Raw genomic sequence first — 24,857 nt, 5'->3', positions numbered from 1 at the left:
TTGGTCCTAGTTACTTAGAAGGCTGAGGTAGGAGGATCACTTGAGCCCAGAAGTTTGAAGTTACAGTGAGATATGATCATGCCACTATGTTCCAGACTGTCTGGTCTAGAGACAATAGGTCTAGAGACTCTGTTTCTAATAGCACACTAATTGAGAATACTTCTGAGGTCACCGTTACACTGGAGTGTGATTGTGCTATCACTGTTGTTGACCTGCTTAACATTGTTTTGAGTCTTTTCAAGTTTGTTACGAAAAATTATATTCAAAACTATGCAGAAAACATAAAATAGTTGAGAAATACTACTCTAACTTATAGGTGCTTTGACATTTTTGATAATAACATTTTTACTGTGCCTTATAGTAAACCATCCTAGCTTGGAGCAGAACTAACTGCAGGAATGTACTTTCAGGTACTGAGTCCAACCTATTCTAATATATCTCATACCCATTGTGATTTTAGGTCTAGCCAAGGGCTGTATACCGAGTAGGCCTAATTTCTTTGTATATAAAACCCTTTCAACTGTGGTAAGGCAGCTGCCATATCCTCCATGGATTTTCTTTTTTATGTAAAACACTACTCTCCCAATAATTTTTTCCCCTTTATTGGATCACTTCCAGCAGATACAAACATCTTTATAAAACAAGAGCTAAAAAGCCCAGACAAAAACAAATAAAATCAAAATTTCAATTAACATTCTCTCCACCTGTGCAAAGAGTTGACTATATTCATTGTTTCCAGTCATTTCCTCTCATTATCTCTTGAAGCCAGTCCGGTGAGATTTTCACCCTCACTGTTCCAAAGAAACAGTTTTGTCAAAGGCCACCAATGAACCAATGATGCTAAACCCAGTGGTCAACTCTTAGTTCTTCATTTTGTTTGACCTATTAACATATGATACAGAAAATCATTCCCTCTTTTTCTTTAAAAAAACAAAACAAAACAAAACAACAACTATACTCATCTTATTTCTCCCAAATAAAAAATGTCAATCACATTATGTATCCACGACACACTGATTTCACATTCACGTCTGAAGTCTACATTTCACATGGGATTTATATGAAGTTAATTGAAGTCCACCAAATCACAGGTTACCTTTCCTGACTAATAAAGTTTCTGTAGTGATTCTCGTTCCTAACATCTCCTGATATCCCTTTTTTCCAGAAAATTTTTACATTTCCCTATTTCACTGTGATTCACAGTCACACTAAAGAACAAAGCTAAACAAAACAAAAACCTTGGTGCATTCTTTCAAACATTTCCTACTTGAGGATCCATATCTGCTCTGTCCTAAGGCAGCCACCAACCACAGGTGGCTACTGAGCACTTAAAATGTGGCTAGCCTGAAGTGAGATGTGCTATAAATATAAAATGCGTACTAGATTTTGAAGACAGTATGGGAAAAAAGTAAACTGTCTCAATAATTTGGCTGCTAAACAATTTAAAATTACATATCCAATTCTGTAACCTGGCTATTGTCAGAAGCTGCTTGTTTCTCTTAATGCATATGTATATACCAGATACCTTTCCAAGCAGAAATATATATTCACAGCAATCTTTCTAACAGATGATTCATATTGTATTGACATACTTCTGACGGACTTAAAAATTTTTTTATAAGACCTATGGTCTAATGTTTATTTCCCTCCGAAATTCATATGTTGAAATTCATATATTCACAATATTCAATGTGATAGCATTAAGAGGTGGGGCCTATGAGAGGCAATCAGGACATGAAGGCTCAGCTCTCATGAATGTGTCCTTTTGTGTCCTTAGAATCCCAAGACAGCTTATTCACCCCTTCTACCATGGGAGGACACAAAGGCCGCTATAACAGGCCCTCACCAAAAACCAAATATGCTGGCACTTTAATCTTGGACTTTCCAGCCTCCAGAAGTGTGAACAATAAATTTCTGTTGTTCATAAATTACTCAGTCTACAGGATTTTGTTTTAGCAGCCCAAATGGACTAAGACAACAAGCAAGACTACAGTGAACAGCCTTCTTCATAAATCTCTTTGGGCAGTCACACCTCATTGTGAACTCATACTTGCTTACTGTCCTCTAAGATCTTAGCTCTAGATACAACTGGATATGGGCTTTCTATTTTCCCACATCTCTACACTCTGCCTCTGTATATCTCTGCATGCTACTTTAGAATTTCTCCTCCCACGAAAACCAGCCGGGAGTCTCACTGCAAAGGACAAATCTTTTATAATTTTCCTACAGCACTGTTTGTCAGACTTCATCTCTCTTCAGATCCTTAACTCTGGAAACCAGACAACCAAACATAATTTCTCATATTAACTTTCTAAAGCAAAACTAATTTGACTATTGTTTTCCTCCAATAAAGGAAGCTGGTTTGCATTAATTTAAAATCTTAGAGAATAATAAAAGTTGTTTTTTCTCTGCTCTTAGGAAACAGACATAATATGAAAATTAATTTTCTTCTGCTGGCCCTAAGAGCCCATTATGTCAGCTCAATACAGGACAGCTTTTAATAGTCTTTCCCAAGAAGACTGTTGTTTTTCCAAAAGAAAACTGACAGCAGCAGATTTGTGATTAAATACTTAAGGGCCTGATAAAAACAGAAAGAGTAATAACATAACACAGAGGAATAAAGACTGTGAAAAAAAGCTCAGATTAAAATACTTTATAAAACTATCTGGAAAAAAAGAAAGTCTGGAAAACCACAACAACAACAACAAAACTCTAAGAGTCCCAAGAAACATAGGAAGAAGAAAAGGAGGCACCCCAATGCATAATGGATAACTGCTCTTTTCTGAACTTACCTTGGCCTGGAAAGCAATATTCAGGAGCAAGAAAGCATTTGTCTTGGCATCAAATTTGTTCTCACAAGGCGTGGGTTCTATGCATTACTAATAAGAAAACCACCATGTACGGAGCAATATTTGGGAAAGTAGAAAATATGTTTTCCATTTGTAATTCAAAATCTTCTGTCCACGGTAGGGCTCTGCACCCACAGTGGCTAAACTTAGCAAGCATAATTTAACCACTTAACTGAGGCAGTCTTTTACAACGAAAACTAAGAAAAACACAGAAACCCTAATTCTGTGACCCTGGGTGGCATCTGGGTATCTATATTTTGGAAAAGCATCATGTCTGCATCATAACTTTACTTTTTTTTGCCAACCCAATATCAATTCCCTTCTGGTAATAGCACTGTGGTTTTCCTTTGAGAAATTGGTACCTTTTGGTCTCTATGAATGGAATATTTCAGCACGTGACCAGGCCCAGCCAATTAGTACGTTTCACCACCTTCTGGCCAAAGCAATTGGTTCAAGGATGACCACAGAACCCAAGAGAGCCAATGAATGTCAACTCAGGGACAAGTGCTAGCATTATTATTGTTATTGTTATTTTAAGAAATAAGGTCTCACTCTGTCACCCAGGCTGGAGTGCAGTGACATGATCTTGGCTCACTGTAGCCTCGAGCTCCTACTCTAGTGATCCTCTCACCTCAGCCCCCTGAGTAGCTGGGACTACAGGCAAGCAACACCATGCCCAACTAATTTTTATTTTTTATTTTCTTTTGAGACAAGGTCTTGCTCTGTCACCCAGGCCAACATCCAGTGGTACAATCATGACTCACTGCAACCTTGACATCCTGGACTCAAATGATCTGCCCAGCTCACACCTCAGCCTCCCTGAGTAGCTGGGACTGCAAGCATGCCACCATGCCTAGTGTTTTGTTTTGTTTTTTAGAGATGGGGGTCTCACTATGTTGCTCAGGGTGGTCTCGAACTCCTGAGCTCAAGCTATTCTCCCGCCTTAGCCTGATTATAGGCATGAGCCACTGTGCCAAGTCATGTGCTAGAATCGTTGAGAAAGCAGCCCTATATTTCTGCTGAGATCATACATTGAAAGTAAGTCTGGAGTAGTTAACTTTCTTTGCCTCAGTGAGGAAAGGCCTTGAGAATAAAGACAATCCAGAAGATGAATACTACTAACGGGATTATTTAAGCACCTGGAGTCATCTTTTCCCAATGCTTGGTCTACCCCAGCATTTTACAATTGCAGGAACCAATAATTGTCCTTTGCTTGTCATCCATAGCTTTTGACAATATTAAGAAATTTAACTACTGGTAAGGCACTGATATCAGCCAATCAGAAAAGATGCCAATGCAGGCTGGGCATGGTGCCTTGCACCTGTAATCCCAGTACTTTGAGAAGCCAAGATGGAAGGATCACTTGAGCCTAGGAGTTTGGGGCCAGCCTGGGCAACACAGGAAGACCTCATCTCCACAAAAAAATTTAAAAATTAGCCAAGAGTAGTTGTGCATACCTGTAGTCCTAGCTACTCAGGAGGCCAAGGCAGGAGGATCACTGAGCCCAGGAGTTCACAGCTGCAGTGAGCTATGAAGCTATGATCATGCCACTGTACTCCAGCCTGGGCAACAGAGTAAACCTCTGTCTCTTAAAAAAGACAAACAGAAAGAATGTTGATGTGTTACTAGCCGTGCTTCAGTAGCTGAAAGAGAAGTGTAAAATGGTGATTACAACTGGGTAAGAGCCACCTGAGGATTGAGGCGACACCTGGAATCAGTCCTACAAGTACTGGTACTGCAAGTGGCCATGAGAGAATCATGAGTAATGGGTGGCAAGAATAACAAGGCAAGCTTTGACTTCACTCTTAGGGAAAGATAATGCAGCTGCTCAATACTAAAAAGGCTTGCCTTATGAAGTGGTAGACTCCTGGACCTTAGATGTAAGAAACAGAAGATGGATGATCAACTACAAAGGTTGCTGTAGGAAGGATTCCGGTATTACCCGGAGGGTTAGTTTTTGAAGTACTTTATGTCCTTGGGCCAGTAATATGGCATTACTTAGGAGCTTGTTAGAAACACCGATTCATATAACCCACTGATGACCTTGTGAATCAGAATCTCTGCAGGTGGGGCCCAAGTAACTGGGTTTTAAGAAGCCCTCCTTCTATATGCTCTGTTTGAGAACCACTGTACTAGCAATCTGACCCAGTTTCATGAGCCCCATTCCACAGATTCTAAGATTTGGAGTGAGGCTTGAGAATTTGTATTTCTAACAAATTCTTAGGGAATGCTATGCTGCTGGTCCAGGGACCACACGTTGAGAAGCACTGTCTGAGCAGCTGACCTAGGTGATGTCTAAAGTTCCATTCAAAGTTGAGATTAGTTGATTTTCAGAATTTACCTCACAAATTCAATTCTACTGATAAATTACCCTGTTCATGTTGTAGCTCACATGTGGTTTGGCTTCCATGAAATTTTGCACCCAAAATGAACAACTCAATAATAGAAAACAATTTAAAATAACTCTGGTTCATCGATTTCTTGATCACCACAAAGGGACAAAAGATAACAGATAAATGTCTTAAAATATCATTTGCCTGTATTAGCCTCCCTCACACAAAGTAGGTTTTCCTGTATGTTTCACCTCTCAACACCCCTAAAAGTTTTGCTCAGCGAATCCTAACCACTGCCCTAGGTCTCTACTGTCCTTCTCCTCACTCCTTCTGTTCCTAAATCTGCAGCTAAAAAATGCAGCAAAGCAAAGCTGAACCTTGTTCTGAGGGCAGGGGAGGAGGAAAAACTGAATGGGCAAAGCTAAAGTTTCAATCAGAAAAGGAGAGGAAAGGGTTGAGAACTTTTATGTGAATATTCGTCATTTTTGTCCAGAGCAGTTATCATTTACTAAAGCTTTGTGCCAGGCACTGTTTTTAGCACTTTGCATAAATTAGTTCACCAAAAGCTGACAGGAATACTTGGAGGCAGGTCATTTTATAAAGTAGTTAACCAAGGCTCAGAGGGGTTATGCAACTTGTCCAAGTTCACATGTGGTGAGTGAAAAGACAGAAACTTAAACCCAAGTCTGTCTCACTCCAAAGCCCTTGTTCTGGAACACTATCTGATGTGCTTCCTACAAAATGATAGCAAACACAGCTAGGGCAAGTGGTTTAACAGCATAAGTGTCTTACTCTACTGCCTCTAAGTTTTCCAGCTAGTCTCTCACTGTCCCTCCCTGGAGGCCTAATGCTTGGGCTATTCCCTTCGCCTCTACGTCAGTTTGCTGAGTCTGCAGGCTAGATTTCAGAGCTGAAACCAGTTATTTAGCCAGTAGAGTAGCTAAAGTGAAAATAAGGCCTTTCTTCCCTGAGGCCAACAAGATGCTTAGGTAAATATGGCTAAACTGATTCTGAAAGGCCCTAAACATGAGGCATTTAAACTGTTGGATGTGATAGCTCAGACCTGTAGCCCAGCACTTTGGGAAGCGGAGGCAGGAGGACAGCTTGAGGCCAGGAGTTTGAGATCAGCCTGGAAAATGAAGTGAGACCAAGTCTCTATACAAAATTTTAAAAATTAGCTGGGCATGGTGGCACTCACTTGTAGTCTCAGCTACTCGGGAGGCGGGGGGTTGAAGAACTGCTTGAGTCCAGGAATTCAAGGCTGCAGTGAGCTATAACTGCCACTACACTCCAGCCTGGGAAATAGAGTGAGACCCTGTCTCAAAAATAAATGAATAAAAATTGATATAACAGGAAACAAGAAGAGGTTAAGGGCTCTGGATAAATGAGGCTAATCTGGCAACAGTCCCATAATTGAGGCAGACGCGTTGCCCCTGAAGTGGATATTAGAGCTTTCTGAACATCCACAGGCCCAGTGCCACCCTAGACTTTCTGAATCAATCAACAGGCCTGGAGCAGGGGCACCCACATGCACCTGTATGGCTAAGATGGTCCACAGGTGATTCTGACACACAGTCAGGGTTGTGAGGTAATCTGAATTAATGGATTAAGGAGGTAGTTTTTTTAAACAACAAAAATAAGGGGAGAAGGTATAGATGAACATTTATCTGTTTTTTTTTTTTTTTTTTTTTTTTTGAGACGGAGTTTCGCTCTTGTTACCCAGGCTGGAGTGCAATGGTGCGATCTCGGCTCACCGCAACCTCTGCCTCCTGGGTTCAGGCAATTCTCCTGCCTCAGCCTCCTGAGTAGCTGGGATTATAGGCACGCGCCACCATGCCCAGCTAATTTTTTTTTTTTTTTGTATTTTTAGTAGTGACAGGGTTTCACCATGTTGACCAGGTTGGTCTCGATCTCTCGACCTTGTGATCTGCCCGCCTCAGCCTCCCAAAGTGCTGGGATTACAGGCTTGAGCCACCGCGCCCGGCCATTTATCTGTTTTAAGTTAAGGAATTCACTTGTACTTAAACATAAACAGTGCCGAGCATGAAGTCTCATGCCTGTAATCCCAGTACTTTGGTAGGCTAAGGCAGGCAGATCACTTGAGGTCAGGAGTTCCAGACCAGCCTGGTCATCATGGTGAAACCCTGTTTCTACTAAAAAATACAAAAATCAGCCAGGTGTGGTAGCACACGCCTGTAATCCCAGCTACTCGAGGCTGAGGCAGAAGAACTGCTTGAACACAGGAGGTGGAGGTTGCAGTGAGCAGAGACTGAGCCACTGCATTCCAGCCTGGGTGACAGAGCAAGACTCCATCTCAAAAAAAACCAAAACCAAAACCAAAAACAAAAAAACCACACACACAAAACAAACAAAAAAGTATAAACAGGAAGAAGATCTAACTACATCATTTTAAAACAACAACCACAATTTTAAAAAGCTTTATCAAAAACCACCATAAAGAAAATAAAGAGGCAAATAATGAATTGGAAAAAATATTTGCTACATATTTGACCCAAACAATTAATTTCCTTAATAAATAAAAAGTGTTTCAATTTAAAGCATAAGCATTCCAAAGGAAAACAAAGTGTATGCATCTATATTTCACAAAAATAGTATAAATTATGGATATGATAAAAAGTTTCACCTCACTATGAAACAAAGAAATTCAAATTAAAACAAGCTACCACTTTGGCAAATATTTGCAAATGATAATGCCTAGTGTTAAGGATGAGAAAAAACAGGCATACTCATATGCTTTTGGAGGATTATAAATTGGTACAACTCTCTGGTGAGGAATTTAGCTTTATGCTTTGAGAGGCTTTAAAATGTTCATTTTCTTTGATCCAATAACTCTCAACACTTCTACAAATTTATGATGAACTCTTTATAAAAGAGAACCTCTTCATACCTAAAAAAAATGCATCTTGAGTCTGTGTCCTTTGTAGGGACATGGATGAATATGGAAACCATCATTCTTAGCAAACTGACATAAGAAAAGAAAATAAAACACCGCATGTTCTCACTCATAGGTGGGTGTTAAACAATAAGAACACATTGACACAGGGAGGGGAGCATCACTCACTGGCGTCTGTTGGAGGTAGGCTAGGGGAGGAACAGTGGGGGTGGGGAGGTTGGGGAGGGATAACATGGGGAGAAATGCCAGATACACGTGACGGGGGATGGAGGCAGCAAACCACATTGCCATGCATGTACCTATGCAATAATCCTGCATGATGATCTGCACATATACCCCAGAACCTAAAGTACTATATATATATATGTAAATGCCAAAAAAACCCCACAAATGCATCTTTAGTAAGAGCGAAAAACTGTGAGTAAACTACATGCATCCAATAAAGACATGGCAATATATCCATATGACAGTATATCAGGCAGCAATTTAAAATAGATTTCAGAAATATTTAAGAGTTACAGAAATCCTTACACTACATTAAGTGGAAACGCAAATTAAAACATTAATATAAATATACACATACATAGTTAAAAAAAAAAGGCTAGTTGATACCTAGTGGTATTATGGGTAAATATAAATTTAATTATTCTCTATATTTTTCTTGATTTTTCAGATTTCTTCTCAAAAACACAAATTGTTTTATTTTATTTTATTGAGATAGGGTCTTGCTCTGTTGCCCAGACTGAGGTGTAATCACTGCTCACTGTAACCTCAAATTTCTGGGCTCAAGTGATCCTCCTGACTCAGTCTCCAGGGTAGGTGAGACTACACATGTGTGCCACCATACCTGGATAATTTCTTTAATTTTTTGTAGGGATGGGTTTTGCTATGTAGCCCAGGCTAGTCTTGAACTCCTGAGACCTCAAGTGATCCTCCTGCCTCAGCCTCCCAATGCACTGAGATTACAGGTGTGAGGCAATATGCCTGGCCACAGATTTTTTATTTTTTATTTTTTTGAGACAGTCTCACTCTGCCACCCAGGCTGGAATGCAGTGGCACAATCTCAGCTCACTGCAACCTCTGCCTCCTGGATTCAAGTGATTCTCCTACCTCAGCCTCCTTGGAGTTGGGATTACAGGTGCCTACCACATCTGGCTAATTTTTGTATTTTTAGTAGAGATGGAATCTCACCACTTTGGTCCAGCTGGTCTCGAACTCCAGACCTCAAATGATCCAGGTACGTCAGCCTCCCAAAGTGCTGGGATTACAGGCATGAGCCACCGCACCTGGCCCACATTAGTTTTACAGTAAGAAAAAATGGTAATCATTATTATCCAATAGTGGATAAGATAATGTCATGGAGAACCAAGTAGAGAACAAGAAAACTCTGGAAGCCCGGAAGGCACTAGTCTTTCAGGTGCAGGGTTATGAAGACAAAGGAGAGGGTAATAAATGTGAGAAGTCAAAGAAAGAAACATTTTCTAAACTGGCACTGCCCAATATAACAGACTTTAGTCCTAGGCAGTTATTTAAATTAATTAAAGCTACATAAAATGCAAAATTCAGTTCCTTAGTTCAACTAGCCACATTACAAGTGCTTCATGGCCATAGGTGGCTAGTAGCTACCATAACAGATAGCATGGATTGCAGAAGGTTTCCATCATTTCGGAAAATTCCATGGGACAGCGCTGCTCCATGCATTCCACTTCAGGCCTGAGGGATCCAGCTTCCATCTTGTCTCTTCAGCCTCATCCCTTGGTTCAATTTCTCACATCCTTCATGCTCTAACAACAAGCGTGTAAGCACCATGAGAACAAATACCATATCTGGCTGGTTCTCCCAGTCTATTGGGGGAGGCATAATACCTGGGTAACTACACACAGTGTTATGTGGACTCGAAGACAGGTGCACAGATTACTGATACAGCAAAGAGCTCAATCTAGGGTTCAAGGAAGACTTCCGAAGAAGGAGGGGTGGGCGCATACAGAGGAAAAGAAAGAATATTCTAGGTAGAGAAAAGAGTGTAATATAAAAAAGGGAACAGATGAGAAATAGCGCAGCGCAAGGGAGTTAAAACTAACAGGTTAGACACTGATTCATTCAAAACACAGTTGATGTCCCATGGGCCAGGCCTGAGCCAGCTCTGGGCACTGTGACCAGCACAGTGACCAGGACAGGTCACTGTGAGCCAGCAGTGACCAGGACAGCTCTGGTTCCTGTCCCCGCGATGCTTGTATGTCAGGCTCACCAGTACCGCTGGAGTGCCAAGGGTGAGGCAGGAAATGTCAAGAACTGAGGATGGAGGGAAAAGGCCAAGTCAAGGGCCCCGCACCTCATCTTAAGGTTCCTGGTTAGTTTGCTTCTTATTCTAGCAATGGGCCCCTCTTTTTGGCCTCAGTGGGAGCCGGAGTCCCCATCCTTATCTCTCTCCCAGTCCCCTGCTCTGGTCCCTACCACTGTTGCGAGCGATGGGAAGCTCTTCAAGGGGTGTTGGCCGCGAAGGGCACAGTTACCACTTTAGGGAGACCTCTGCCGCGGCCGGCTGGGGTGTGGATTTCAGAGGTGTCAGAACAGAGACAAGAAATGTGGCTGAGAAGCTGCTGGAGTCACCTCCAAGACCTGAGAAAATGGTAGGGCCGACTTGAGCGACTTCGAAGCAGGAGAATCCGCTCCAAGTTCAAGGAATGCCAGGGAAGCCGAGGGAGGGCACTCGCCGCAGCGGGGAAGACGTGTCTGTGGCGCCAGGCTCGGAACTGGTCGTCCCGGGAGAGGCCCCGGGGGAAGACCAGCCTAGGGGCACCGGCGGCCCGGGCAGAGGGCGGCATCGCGAGGTGGGGGAGTGGGGGCCAGGCCGGGCCGGAGCGCGGAGGCAGCAGGTGTGCAGCTGCCGGGGCACGCGGGGCGCAGGAAGAAAGCCTCCAGTGGACCGATCTCGACCTTGCCCTTGAGCATTTACCAGAGGCGGGCAGGGCACGTTCTTCTCAGCCCGTGCCCCGCCAAAGCCGCGGGCACGCGGGGCCTGCCACAGGACCGACGCTTCTGGACGCCTGACACCAGTCCCCGCACCTCCCGCCAGACCGCCCGGCCCCTCCCACAGCCCACCGCCGCTCGGCCCGAACTCCGCGTCCGGTCTCCTCAGAGCCTCCGCCGACCCTTCCTACGCCTCGGCCTCGCACCGCTGTCCCTTACGTCGCCATCCCCCCACGTGGCCGGCGTCCCGCCCGGCCGCAGCCCTCCCCGGCCGCGGTACCTTGGGCTCTCGAAGGAGCACCCCCTGCGCCGCAGCGCCGCCCTCTTCTGCCGCAGGAGCGCAGCGGCCGCCCCGCCGAATTCCGGCTCCATCGCCCGGGGCGGGGGCCGCGGGCTCGGGCGCACTCGGGTGGGCTCGGGCCTCGGCCGGCCGCTCGGCTGGCGCGCCGCAACCCACGCCCCGCCCCATGCCCCTCGCCGGGTCCAGACCCCGCCCCCGCCCCGCCCTGAACCATGGCCCAGCCAGCCTCGCGCCTCTCATCCTGGTCCAGGCCCCGCCCCGAACCCCAGCCTGCCAGGACCCTCCGCCGAGCCCAAACACCGCCCCTCCCCGCGCCCGCTCAGCCTGTTAACATGACCCGCCCCAGTCCCGCCCCAGCCTCGCTCCCAACTCCAGCTCTGCTCGCCCCGCGCCCTCAGCCCGGAGCAGGTCCCGCCCACGCCCCGCCCCGCGCTCCGGTAACGCCCCTCCCGTGCCAGTCCCTCCGGGTTCTTGCCACCGGCTTTCCGCACCTCTGTGGGGCCCAGAGGCCCAAAACGCCCACCCTGTCCTCGACTGTGTTCCGTCCACGACCCCGCCCCTCCTGCTGCTTGGCCCTCAGGACAGACCCAGGCCCCGCTCACCTACCCCTGAACTACTGAGCTCGCGCAAGGCTCTGGCCCTCACCCCAAACCTCTGCTTCCTCGAGCGCAGCCCCTTGCAGCTCGGCCCCTCCTCACCTCAGCACCTCCTGGCCCTTTCTGTTGTAGCTCCGCCCCTCGGGCCCTCCTCTCCCATGTCCCGCCCACAAGCCTGGCCCCGCCCCCTGGAACCCCGCCTTTTCCCACCGAAGCCCCCAGTCCGCGCCCAAACCCAACTCCACCGCCTCTTCAGTTCTTCTCCGACAGGGTCAGCCACAGCCCCGCCCCGCCCGCGAGAGGCCCCGCCCACACTGGTGGCCCCGCCCAGCTGCCGCCCCTCCTCCCCTCCTGCCCTCCTCCCGCGCCCCCGCCCCGCCCGCAGGCTCCGCGCGGGGTAGGATTCCCGCACCCGTGGCTAAAGTGCCGTTCCACCGTCCGGTCTGCGTTGGCTCCGGGATCCCGCCATCCATTAAGGGGAGGTACTGCTGTCGCCTGGTGGTCGTTTGTGGCGCCGGTAAGGGGCTGGAGCTTTGCAGGATACCAGTTGTAGGTTCGAGTCTTGACTGTTAGTTTCCAACTGTGACAACCCCCAACCCCATCCTCACTTCTCTGAGTCAAATGCATTCTTCTCAGGGCCCTTGAACACTGCACTGTGACTGAGGGCAGCAACCCCATCTGGGTAAAGCTGGGGCCACCGTGCTGCCTAAATCAGGAGGTGAGCTAGGGCTACCTCAGCAAGCGGCGCTTTGTCGCAGCTAGGGAGGTGTGGCCACGCGGGCCTGGAACTGGGGTGGTGAAACAGAGCCTGAGGAGTGCGCTTGTGGGGGGAACCTGTGCTTGGAGGACTGGCCACTGCAGCTTTGGAAGGCACTGGCTGGGAAACTGAGGCAGTCAGGGCCAGTGGATCCTATGGTCAGCCTGGATCACATGACCCCCCTGGTGCACGTTTCCTCAATGACTTCCAGGTTCTTTCTTGGTAAGGTCTGAACTCCGTTGTGACAGAATGAAGGGGCTGCTCAGATAGCACTGAGAGAAAGATGTAGAGGAGGCCTTACTTTTCTCCTTCCAGCCCATGTGGAGATGCCTCTGGTCCACCCCTCAGGTTTCCATGAGATAACCCCATTAAGACTGCCCTCCTTTTTCTCCAATGAGGTATAGTGGAGTTCTGGGTTTTTGCCTAACATCATGAAGTCCTCCCAACATAACTTTTCAAACTTAAATCCCATTATTCCCAGAAAACCTTTACTCTGGGAGATCAGGTTGTCTCCTTTTTCCCAGCCTCATCCTGCTCCTTCTCATTTCTGTCTCCCTGTTGCCCCCACCCTTCATGTGTTCTGCAGTCCCTGAACTTAATTTCCAAATACCCACTGCCCTCTAACACATCCCCAGGTCTCCTGCCTCTCTCCCTGGAGTGCTTACCCCTTCCTGAGGACACTGCTCCTGCATGGTTTTTATGTTCTAGTTCTCTCCTAGCTAAGTTTTGGGCACCCTATTCCTCCTTTGTGTCTATCACCCTATTCCTCCTTTGTGTCTATCTGAAACAGCAACTGTTTGCTAAGTGAATGTGTGTGATTTTAATAAACCGAGCAATATTCATTGGAAAACACATTTAATCTCAAAGTAAACAAAGATGTCTGTATATTAAAGTATTTAATTAGTGAAATAATTATCAATGTAACAAGCTGAAAAATACAGCAACTTGATACAAGACTGAGGTAACAAAATACTTCACCAAAAATCTAAAGAACCCCACAAAGGGCAGATGTTCAGTGGTTACTGCAGGTGAGACAATTCACAAGAATTAGAGAAAGTCCTTACACAACAGCATGCAGGGGTCTGCTGGAAAAAAAGACAGCCCAGGAGAGTGCAACAGATTTAACAAGAAACGAATTAAAATGTAGAAACTGATTTTCAACTTACTTTGAAGAGTACATAAGAAATTGAAAACTACTCTCTATGCAACATTTTGAATGCTAAGTGGAAAACCATGCATTTTGGCACGAAATTTATTAAAGATTATACCATACTAATAAATTAATTACTATTATTTCATTACTGAATAGTCACAGTCGTTCAGAAATGGATAAAGAGATTAATGGTTATAGAATGGACAGATGATCTCCTGTGTTGCTGCTGTAAGCGGGGTTTTGAGGCTGCCCATGTCTCAAGTCCATGGTACAAGTTCTCAACACCCAAGAAAACGCAGTTCTCGCTCATAGTGTAGTTGTATTTGACATTGAAATTAAAAACAAAAACCTATGGAGCAAATACTGTGACACTGTGACATTCTGACCCTACTCTCTCATTCCACCTTTGGAATCCTTGGCATGCCCAACTGCAGCTCTGTGCCTGGCTCTTCTGGGCCAATCAGCCTCTAGGATAGTGACTTCATCCTCATTGCAACTGAACTCGCAGATCAAGAGGCTGTTCATTCTGTCGAGTCTTTTGATGTCTTTCTGGAGGAGTCTATGCACAGGATTTATTATACTCAGGGCTAGGAGAAAAGCAAAGTCTTGCCTAAGGAGATATGTGTGGTGGGGACTATTTGTTGAGTGGCCAGGTCCATGAGGGCAGGGATCAGATCCGACTTGCTCTTAGCACAGGTAGCACTCGCTAGTGATGTGAATGAATGGGTGGTTTTGTGCAGAGAATCGGTTATTTCTAAAGGACTAGGATTTTTTTTTTTTTAAACATGAAACCACTTGACATGTCAAAATGATGTAAAGCTGATTTAAGTCATTTATGGGGTCACAAACTAGATGGCTGTGTTTTTGGCAATGCTCCCCAGCGGTTAAGGACATCAGCAGTGTGGGGGAAGGGCTCTGGGCCCCACCTGCGGAACACAGCAGATGTTGCTTGCAAGTGACTTCCTGTTTTAACAGAGCTTTTCCACCTGTAAAATGGCATCCTAAAACGTACACCTCTTGGGGCTTGGGAGGTGGGCGTAAGAGGATATTGGCCATCTTGGTAAGAAAAAAAACATGCTCTATAAATTCAATTGGCAAAAAGAGAGTGAGTTCCTTCCTAAACAGAATCTCTTTAAGTATCTACTTCCTCAGGTTCCTCCTTGCAGGGAGGGAGGGGGCCAAAGTCTCTCACTGGGCACAGTCAGAACAAGATTTCTACTGCTCTCTACCATACTAATCCTCCATCAAGTATTTCAGTTGCCAGAATGCACTTGACTGATCTTGAATGACAAAACATGTTCAACTGAGAGGGATAAAAATTAGTCCTAGGGAGAGAGGTGAGTTGTTCTCGGGACAACAATGTTACCGGCTACCAGTGCCACATGTGTAGACAGCTTTCTGTAACTTTCACTTTGGGATGCCATGATCCATTTGCTTAAAAAAATATAGCATATGCAAGAAATAATCCCTTCAATGGCTTCATAAACATTTGTGCACTCTGGACAATCAAGGAGCAAAAACTAGAAATGCTTCCCTCCAGGGGAAGAATCTACCCATGGACTTTCACGCTTTGTGGTCGGTGCCTGGCCCCCTTCTGTCTCAGGCTCTCAGGGTTCCTGCAGCTTGAGGACAAACCAACACTGGGAAGACAATCAGTACTTAAAGCCCATGCTTGGCCTGAGCCCCTGCTTAGAGAGCTGAGTATCTTCCAGCTTTATCTCTGGAACTCTTCCGGTGTGTTCAAGGCTCTTACAGCTTCTATAAGGCTTTTGCCAACAGTCTAAAGAGATTCTTCAAGAGTCCAAGCTAACAATGCTCTTGGGAGAGGATGTGGTAGCAGAATCAATTAGTGAGAAGACTAAACCATGTTGAATTGTGATTGTGCTATTTTAGGCTAAGAGATATTTGTGAAAGAAAAGACAAATTTTAAGGGACAGGAAATTACCTGTTTTTGTGGTGCCTGAAATTCTGAGGTTTTGGATTGGCATCTATACTTCATATGTGAAAAACCAGGAGAGTTTGCAGGGTGGAAAACCCCAAGGAAAATAAGTAGTTGATGTTCCACATCTTGTACTTTCATCCAAACTTACGACTTTTTAAAAGTTAACAGGTAGAATCCAATTCAGTGTAGGTTGAAGTGTTAACACTGCATGGTTCTGTTAAAGGTGTTTGGAGTGTCTGGCATTGTCATTCAGCCTCTAGATGCTGATTTGAATAGTCATCGGAAGAATCAGATGCACCATCCGTATGGGTGTGCAAAGCACCCAGTGTCAAGGTTGATGGCATCAGCTTTATCACCTGGAGTTTCTCTTAGCCGGAACGTACTCTAGTCTTTGCTCAAAAGGAAGATTTATTCCTAAGCACAGTAAGGCTCAACTACAAAATGAGACCCGGATGACAACCACTTTCCTCACCAAGTCATTCAAATTTTTAGAGAAGTTGTCATTATTTGGTCAAAATACAGCGGTGGGTCTTTTGGTCATTTTGAAATTGACCTATTACAGTTTACTGGTGTAGATGTTGTTTTGAAGCATCTAGCTCAGAAACTCTTGAGGGTAGCTTGATGCCTGATTAGTGTGAGCTCTGAAACCATGATAGCCGCAAGTACCCAGAAAGTCAGTCTCTTTCAGAAAATTGTTTAAGGGTTAACTTCTCAGAGTTAGGCTCTCCAAACTAAAGGGGAAAGGGGACGAGAAGATATTATGCTGAAGAGTAATTTATTATTTTGAATAATGTATTTGTGCAAAATAAAAGTCACTTTAAAATGTGACAATAGGTGACAGATAAGGACATGGTTCATGTGAAGAGCTCCTAACTGAATGCAGAGGTTGGACTGTTCACTCCCTGGGCTTTGCTCTCTTTTCCCACAGTCATCAACAATTGTGCCCTTGGACTTGGAAAGTGGAAAAGTTGCTGGTGACTGCATTTGGGGCCAAGACTGGGGAAGCTTAAGGCCTCAGAGCCACTCAGCTTCCCGTCGTGATCAGGAATCTTGGTGGGCCCCGCCCTGGCAGTGGAAGCAAAGGGGTGAGATGATGGGGGCACGGGCCTTGCCCTGCGGGGAGAGGTTGGCACCTCGTGGCTTCTGCACAGCTGATCCCTATGAGCACATCGGCCTCAGAGCTGCAACATCACAACTTCCCATTCTGGCATGGCGGGAGGGGCGAGAAAAGGAGGGCCTCAGGCCCTGCTAGGGATGGGGAAAGAAGAAGCAAGCAGGCCAGCAACCCAGTCCACGGTCCTGAAGCCAGGTCCTGTCTCAGAAGGGCTGACAGCAAAGAGGCCTGGAAGGGACCCGGGGCCCCAGGGAGCAGGCCTTCCAGATGAATAGCACCCATAGGAACAGAAAACAAGACACAATTTAAGGCATTGTTTGTTTACAGTAAAAGAATACAAGGGACCCTTAACACAGGAGGAATCTAGGCTCTCACTCTGACCTTCCTCAGTGGACAGGGCTATAACTTAAGGTTAAAGCAGGGCCTCAAAGCGAATGAAGTGTGTGACGTCACAAGTCTTGTGCCAAAATGCATGTTTCTTGAAGAGTTCACACTCGCTCATACACACATGTATAGCACGCACACGCACAGGACGCTTTGGGGTTGTACAAAATCTGAGGCAGCCCTGTGGGCGAGCAACCCCATGCACTTGGGGTGTAAAAAGCCTGTTCCACAGCTGTTCCTTCTCTCAGGCCCCTCTCGCAGTCCACTCTGTGCAGTAGAGAGCACTGTCCACTTTGTGCAGTAGAGAGCACTGAGAACCCAACATGGGCCGAGTGCTCTCTAGTCGCAGACGCAGGTGGTGGGCCCAGAGAGGGAGAGCGGGGTGTACAGTTTGGGGTCTAACCACCACCCCGAGAGGCGGTGCTTCAGAATGAGTGTCATGAGAGTCGCTGGGGACTGACGGGTGGATTCCGCACTGGTGGAGCCCTCTGGGATGGTGAGGCCACAGGCCGTGTCCCCTGAGTCCAGCTGTGAGTTTCCCAGCACCCTGGCTCACAGCCTGTGCCCAGGACTGCTCTTCACCACCAGGCCCAGCCTGGGTTCCCAGAAGCCTCTGAAGTCACGCCACATCCTGCAGAGACTTACTCAAATGACATAAGATTTGCAGGTACCTAGAAGAGAAAGCTCAGCTTCTTGTTAAAGTTCCGACCTCAGAGGACAAGGGGTAGTCCCTAGGGGAAGGGACAAGCCTTTCCCTGTGAGTCTGAGCAGGGTAGGGAGAGGATATAACAATAACAATAGCCCCCGCATATGAAGTGGCAGCTGCATGCCAGGCACTGCTCTGAACACACCACATACATTGTGTCCTCGAGTCCTCACTTCAACCCCATGGGGCAGGGACTGAAATCATCCGCATTACAAAGATGAGGAAACTAAGGCTTAGGGAGGTTCAGTATGCAGCAAGTAAGCAGCAGGGCTAAGACCCCAGTTCCTCCAATGAAAATCAAACTGCACTTGGGGCAGGAAGACAAATCCTGAAGGCCCAGGGTGTGTGCTGAGAGTGAACGGCAGGAGTTGGCAAAGGGAAGCACAAGAGAAAGAGTAAGTTCAAGGATATCAGAAACCTCAAAACCTTCCCATAGCTCTGCCCCCAGGACAAGATCCTAGCCCCCTTTACTGGCAGGACCACTAGCCCCAAGGTCCAAGTGTTGCTGCCACCTCCAAAAGCTACCAACAGGCCCTCAGCCCCCAGAACTCCTCCCTCAGCACTGCTGTGGGAGGATTTGATTAGAAATAATTTCATCAAAAAAAATCCATCTTGGTGTCAATTTGGTCAAATGATGAATTAGGAAAACAATGCCTCTCCATGTACCGGGAGACAGTTATAAGAATGGTCATTAGCAGCACTGCTCACTATAGCAAAAAAGCAGAAAATCCTTCCTGGGATGCCCAACAGAAGAACTAATAAAAACAAAATCAGTAAAAATACATGAATGACTGCTACATGTGGTGACACAGATGAATCCTAGAAACATGTTATAGGAGAAAAGCAAGACATACAAGAAAATGCATAGTTATGGTTCTATTTAAGAAAGTTTAAAAATGTACCCCAGATAATACATGAAGAAATTAAGTACGTGACCTGCAATTCTAAAAGAATAATCAGCAAACAAATCAGAAGAGTGGTTCTGGGGCACAGGTGGGAGGGAGAGAAACCAAATTAGGAAGAGGCAATGTTGAGGGACAGAATTCCAAGGCCCTGGTGGCTCTGCTGTTAGGTACATGGTGGCAAGAAGGTGTTGCTTAACTGCTGTGGTTTATAGCTATATACATGTTATAAAGTTTAAGTGTATTTAATGTTAATAAAACAATTTTAAGACATGCAATTCCACAAAACAGAAAATCAGTCTATTCACTGTGATTTTTCCAGGTGAACAGATGCATTTCTGTCACACCTTTCTTACAACCTCCTGGCATTCTATCACATGGATGCACTGTGATTGACTTAAATCATCCTCTGCTGTTGACTATTTCAGTTGTTGTCAACTTTTTATTATTCTATATAACACAGAGTGGGGATATTTGGTTGAAAGTAAATTAGAAATGAAAAGGGGAAAAGGTAGGAAAAAAAAACTCCCCTCCTCCAGGTCTGAAAATCCAACAAAAATCCTTAATAGTTGTAGCCTTGAAAGACGATCCAAGATGGCTGAATAGGAACAGCTCTGGAGTGCGGTTCCCAGTGAGAATGCAGAGGGTGAGTGATCACTGCATTTCCAAACAAGTTTTTACTGCCCACAGACCAGAAGAGTCCCAGAAGGAGAAGTGTCACAAGTTTCCAGCATGGCTGTTTCAGCTGGTGTAGTGGGTCTCCACACAAAAACTCACACAAATCTGCGGAGCCGTTTGAACTGGCACCTGGAATGCCTGAGAGACAGAGTTGCCCATTCAACTGAAAAAAAGGGGTCTGAAACAGGGAGCCAGGTGATCTGGCTTGGCGGGTCACACCCCCACAAAGACCAGCAATCTGAAACGCTCTGGATTAAGAGTTTCACAGGAAGCACAGCTGGACCTGGTATGGTCTGGCTCTGCTGGGGGAAGGGTGTCCACCATTACCGAGGCAGTCCACTACTACCAAGGCAGTCTGCTATTACTGAGGCAGTCCACCATTACCGAGGCAGTCTGCCATTGCCAAGGCAATCCGCAATTACTGAGGCAGTCTGCCATTACAAAAAGAGAGTCCGCCTTTACAGAGACAGTCAGCCATTACTGAGGCATACAGCCATTACCAAGGGCAGTTCTAACTATACCTCTATAAACAAAACTGCAAGGAAGTTCACACAGCAGCTGGGCAGAGCACACAGCAGCTCAGCAATGCCTCTGCTGCCAAACTGTGACTAGACTACCTCCTTGCTGGGCAGGGCATCTCTGAAAAAAGGCAGCAGCACATCAGGAACTTACAAATAAAGCCCCACCTTCCCAGGACAGAGCACCTGGGAAAAAAAGGTGGTTATGAGTTCCACTGCAGCAGACTTAAACATACCTTGCCCAGCAGCTCTGAATGGAACAACGGAGCTCATAGCTCAGCACTTGAGCTCCTATAAGGGATAGATGGTCTCCTTAAGCAGCTCCCCAACACCTGTATATACAGAGACACCTCAGAGCTCAGGCTGACATCTGGCAGGTATCCTTCTGGGACAAAGATAACAGAAGAAGAAACTGGCAGCAACCCTTATTGTTCAGCAGCCACAGCAGGTGATTGCCAGGCAAGCAGGGTCTGGAGTGGACCTCCAGCAGTCCAACAGCAAAGGGGTCTGTTAGAAGGAAAACTAAAGAACAGAAAGAAATAACTTCATTATCAACAAAAAGGACGTCTACTCAGAGACCTCATTCAAAAGTCACCAACTACAAAGACCACAGGTAGAAAAATCCACAAAGATGGGAAGAAACCAGTGCAAAAAGGATGAAAACACCCAAAACCAGAATGCCTCTCCTCCTACAAGGGAACACAACTCCTTACCAGCAAGGGAACAAGGCTGGATGGAGAATTAGTCTGATGAATTGATAGAAACAGGCATCAGAAAGTGGGTAATAACAAAGTTCCCTGAGCTAAAACAACATGTTCTAACCCAATGCAAAGAAACTAAGAACTTTGAAAAAAGGTTTGATGAAATGCTAATGAGAATAAACAACTTAGAGAAGAATATAAATGAATTGATGGAGCTGAAAAACAACACGAGAACTTCGTGAAGCATACACAAGTTTCAATAGCTGAATCAAACAAGCAGAAGAAAGGATATCAGACATCGAAGAAAAACTCAATGAAATAAAACAAGAAGGCAAGATTAGAGAAAAAATGTAAAAAGAAATGAACAAAGCCTACAAGAAATACGGGATTATGTGAAAAGACCTAATTTACATTGAATAGGTGTACCTGAATGTCACGGAGAAAATGAATCCAAGCTGGAAAACACTCTTCAGGATATTATCCAGGAGAACTTCCCCAACCTGGTAAGGCAGGCCAATATTCAAGTCCAGGAAATACAGATAACACCACAAAGATAATTCCTCAAAAAGAGCAACCCCAAGGCACATAATCGTCAGATTCACCAGGGTTGAAATGAAGAAAAAAATGCTAAGGGCAGCCAGAGAGAAAGGTTGGGTTACCCACAGAGGAAAGCCCATCAGACTCACAGTGGATTTCTCAGCAGAAATCCTACAAGCCAGAAGAGAGTTGGGGGCCAATACTCAAGATCCTTAAAGAAAAGAACTTTCAGCCTAGAATTTCCTATCCAGCCAAACTAAGCTTCATAAATGAAGGAGAAATAAAATCCTTTATGAACAAGCAATTGCTGAGAGATTTCGTCACCAGTAGGCCTGCCTTAAAAGAGCTCCTGAAAGAAGCACTAAACATAAAAAGGAACCAGTACCAGCCACTCCAAAAACATACAAAGAGTATTGACACAATGAAGAAACTGCGTCAACTAATGGCCAAAACAACCAGCTAGCATCAAGATGGCAGGATCAAATTCACACATGACAATATTAAGCTTAAATGTAAATGGGCTAAATGTCCCAATCAAAAGACACAGACTGGCAAATTGGATAAAAAGTCAAAACCCATCCGTGTGCTGTATCCAGGATACCCTTCTCACGTGCAGGGATACACATAGGCTCAAAATAAAGGGATGGAGGAAGATTTACCAAGCAAATGGAGAGAGAGAGAGAGAAAAAAAAAAGCAGGAGTTGCAATCCTAGTTTCTGATAAAATAGACTTTAAACCAACAAGGATCAAAAGAGACAAAGAAGGGCATTACATAATGATAAGAGGATCAATGCAACAACAAGAGCTAATGAGCCTAAATATATACTCACCCAATTCAAGAGCACCCAGATACATAAAACAAGTTCTTAATGACCTACAAAGAGACTTAAGACTCCCACACAATAATAGTGGAAGATTTTAACACTCCACTGTCAATATTAGATAGATCAACGAGACAGAAAATTAACAAGGATATCCAGAACTTGAACTCAGATCTGGATCAAGGAAACCTAATAGACATTTACAGAACTCCCCACCCCAAATCCACAGAATATACATTCTTCTCAGCAACACATCACACCTACTCTAAAATTGACCACATAATTGGAAGTAAATCACTCCTCAGCAAATGCAAAAGAATGGAAATCATAACAAACTGTCTCTCAGACCACAGTGCAATCAAATTAGAACTCAGGATTAAGAAACTAACTCAGAACCACACAACTTCATGGAAACTGAACAACCGGCTCTTGAATGTTGACTGGATAAACAATGAAATGAAGGCAGAAATAAAGATGTTCTTTGAAACCAATGAGAACGAAGCCATAATGTACCAGAATCTCTGGGACACATTTAAAGCCGTGTCTATAGAGAAAAAATTTATAGCAATAAATGCCCACATGAGAAGCAAGGAAAGACCTAAAGTTGACACCTTATCATCAAAATTGAAAGAGCTAGAGGAGCAAGATCAAAAAAACTCAAAAGCTAGCAGAAGACAAGAAAAAACTAAGATCAGAGCAGAACTGAGGGAGATAAGACACACAAAAACCCTTCAAAAAAATCAATAAATCCAGGAGCTGGTTTTTTGAAAAGATCAACAAAATAGACCACTAGCCAGATTAATTAAAAAAAAGAAGAATCAAATAGATGCAATAAAAAATGATAAAGGGGATATCACCACTGATTCCACAGAAATACAAACTATCATTAGAGATTACTAAAAACTACCATCAGAGGTTACTACATACAACTCTATGCACATAAATCAGTAAACCTGGAAGAAATGGATAAATTGCTAGACACTTGCACCCTCCCAAGTCTAAACCAGGAAGAAGTTGAAACCCTGAATAGATCAATAATAAGGGCTGAAGTTGAGGCATCATTAATAGCCTACCAACCAAAAAAAGCCCAGGTCCAGATGGGTTCACAGCCAAATTCTACCAGACATACAAAGAGGAGCTGGTACCACTCTTTCTGAAACTATTCCAAACAATCCAAAAAGAGAGAATCCTTCCCAAATCATTTTATTAGACCAACATCATCCTGATACCAAAACCTGGCAGAGACTCAACAAGAAAAGAAAACTTCAGGCCAATATCCATGATGAACATAGATGCAAAAATCTTCAATAAAATACTGGCAAACCAATTGCAACAGCACATCAAAAAACTTATCCATCATGATCAAGTAGGCTTCATCCTGGGGATGCAAAGGAGGAAGTCAAATTGTCTCTATTTGCAGACGACATGATTGTATATTTAGGAGACCCCATCGTCTCACCCCCAAATCTCCTGAAACTGATAAGCAACTTCAGCAAAGTCTCAGGATACAAAATCAATGTGCAGAAATCACAAGCATTACTATACACCAATAACAGACTTAGAGAGAGCCAAATCAAGAACGAACTGCCATTCACAATTGCTACAAAGAGAATAAAATACCTAGGAATACAACTAACAAAGGATGTAAAGGACCTCTTCAAGGAGAACTACAAACCACTGCTCAAGGAAGTAAGAGAAGACACAAACAGATGAAAAAACATTTCATGCTCATGGTTAGGAAGAATCAGTATTGCAAAAATGGCCATATTGCCCAAACTAATTTATAGATTCAATGCTATCCCCATCAAGCTACCTATGACCCTCTTCTCAGAACTGGAAAAAACCACCTTAAACTTCATATAGGACCAAAAGAGAGCCCACATAGCCAAGTCAATTCTAAGCAAAAAACAAAGCTGGAGGCATCACACTACTGGAATTCAAACTATACTACAAGCCTACAGTAATCAAAACAGCATGTTACTGGTACCAAAACAGAAATATAAACCAATGGAACAGAACAGAGGCCTCAGAGGCAATGCCACACATCTACAACCATCTGATCTTTGACAAACCTGACAAAAACAAGCAATGGGGAAAGGATTCCCTGCTTAATAAATGGTGTTGGGAAAACTGGCTAGCCATGTGCAGAAAGCAGCAACTGGACCCCTTCCTGACACCTTACACTAAAGTTAACTCCAGATGGATTAAAGACTTAAACATAAGACCTAACACCATAAAAACCTGAGAAGAAAACCTAGGCAAAACCATTCAGGACATAGGCATAGGCAAGGACTTCATGACTAAAACACCAAAAGCATTGGTAACAAAAGCCAAAATAGACAAATGGGATCTAATTAAACTCCAGAGCTTCTGTACAGCAAAAGAAACAATCATTAGAGTGAACTAGCAACCAACAGAATGGGAAAGAATTTTTGCAATCTACCCATCTGACAAAGGGCTAATATCCAGAATCTACAATGAACTAAAACAGATTAAAAAAAAAACACCATTCAAAAGTGGGCAAAGGATATGAACGGACATTTTTCAAAAGAAGACATATATGAGGCCAAGAAACATATGAAAAAATGCTCATCATCTCGGGTCATTAGAAAAATGCAAATCAAAACCACATTGAGATACCATCTCATGCCAGTTAGAATGGCAATCATTAAAAAATCTGG

The 24,857-nt window shown here is 44.6% G+C and overlaps 2 protein-coding genes across 3 annotated transcripts in view; both read right to left on the bottom strand.

Annotated features, from left to right (window-relative positions):
* GARNL3 (GTPase activating Rap/RanGAP domain like 3) overlaps positions 1 to 11,524 on the bottom strand; it is a 180,989-nt gene extending 169,465 nt beyond the window's left edge. For both annotated transcript variants that reach the window (XM_039475090.2, XM_074395365.1), the window contains exon 1: positions 11,347 to 11,524. In XM_039475090.2, coding sequence (XP_039331024.1) covers positions 11,347 to 11,438 — 92 coding nt within the window. In that variant the 5' untranslated portion in view covers positions 11,439 to 11,524. The remainder of the gene's footprint in view (positions 1 to 11,346) is intronic.
* Positions 11,525 to 13,558: 2,034 nt separating this feature from the next.
* RALGPS1 (Ral GEF with PH domain and SH3 binding motif 1) overlaps positions 13,559 to 24,857 on the bottom strand; it is a 378,783-nt gene continuing 367,484 nt past the window's right edge. The window contains exon 20 of the mRNA XM_010351346.3: positions 13,559 to 17,984. Coding sequence (XP_010349648.1) covers positions 17,955 to 17,984 — 30 coding nt within the window. The 3' untranslated portion in view covers positions 13,559 to 17,954. The remainder of the gene's footprint in view (positions 17,985 to 24,857) is intronic.

The sequence above is a fragment of the Saimiri boliviensis genome, chromosome 2, assembly GCF_048565385.1.
Source record: "Saimiri boliviensis isolate mSaiBol1 chromosome 2, mSaiBol1.pri, whole genome shotgun sequence".
NCBI lineage: Eukaryota > Metazoa > Chordata > Mammalia > Primates > Cebidae > Saimiri > Saimiri boliviensis.
This window is presented reverse-complemented; position numbering and strand designations above follow the sequence as displayed.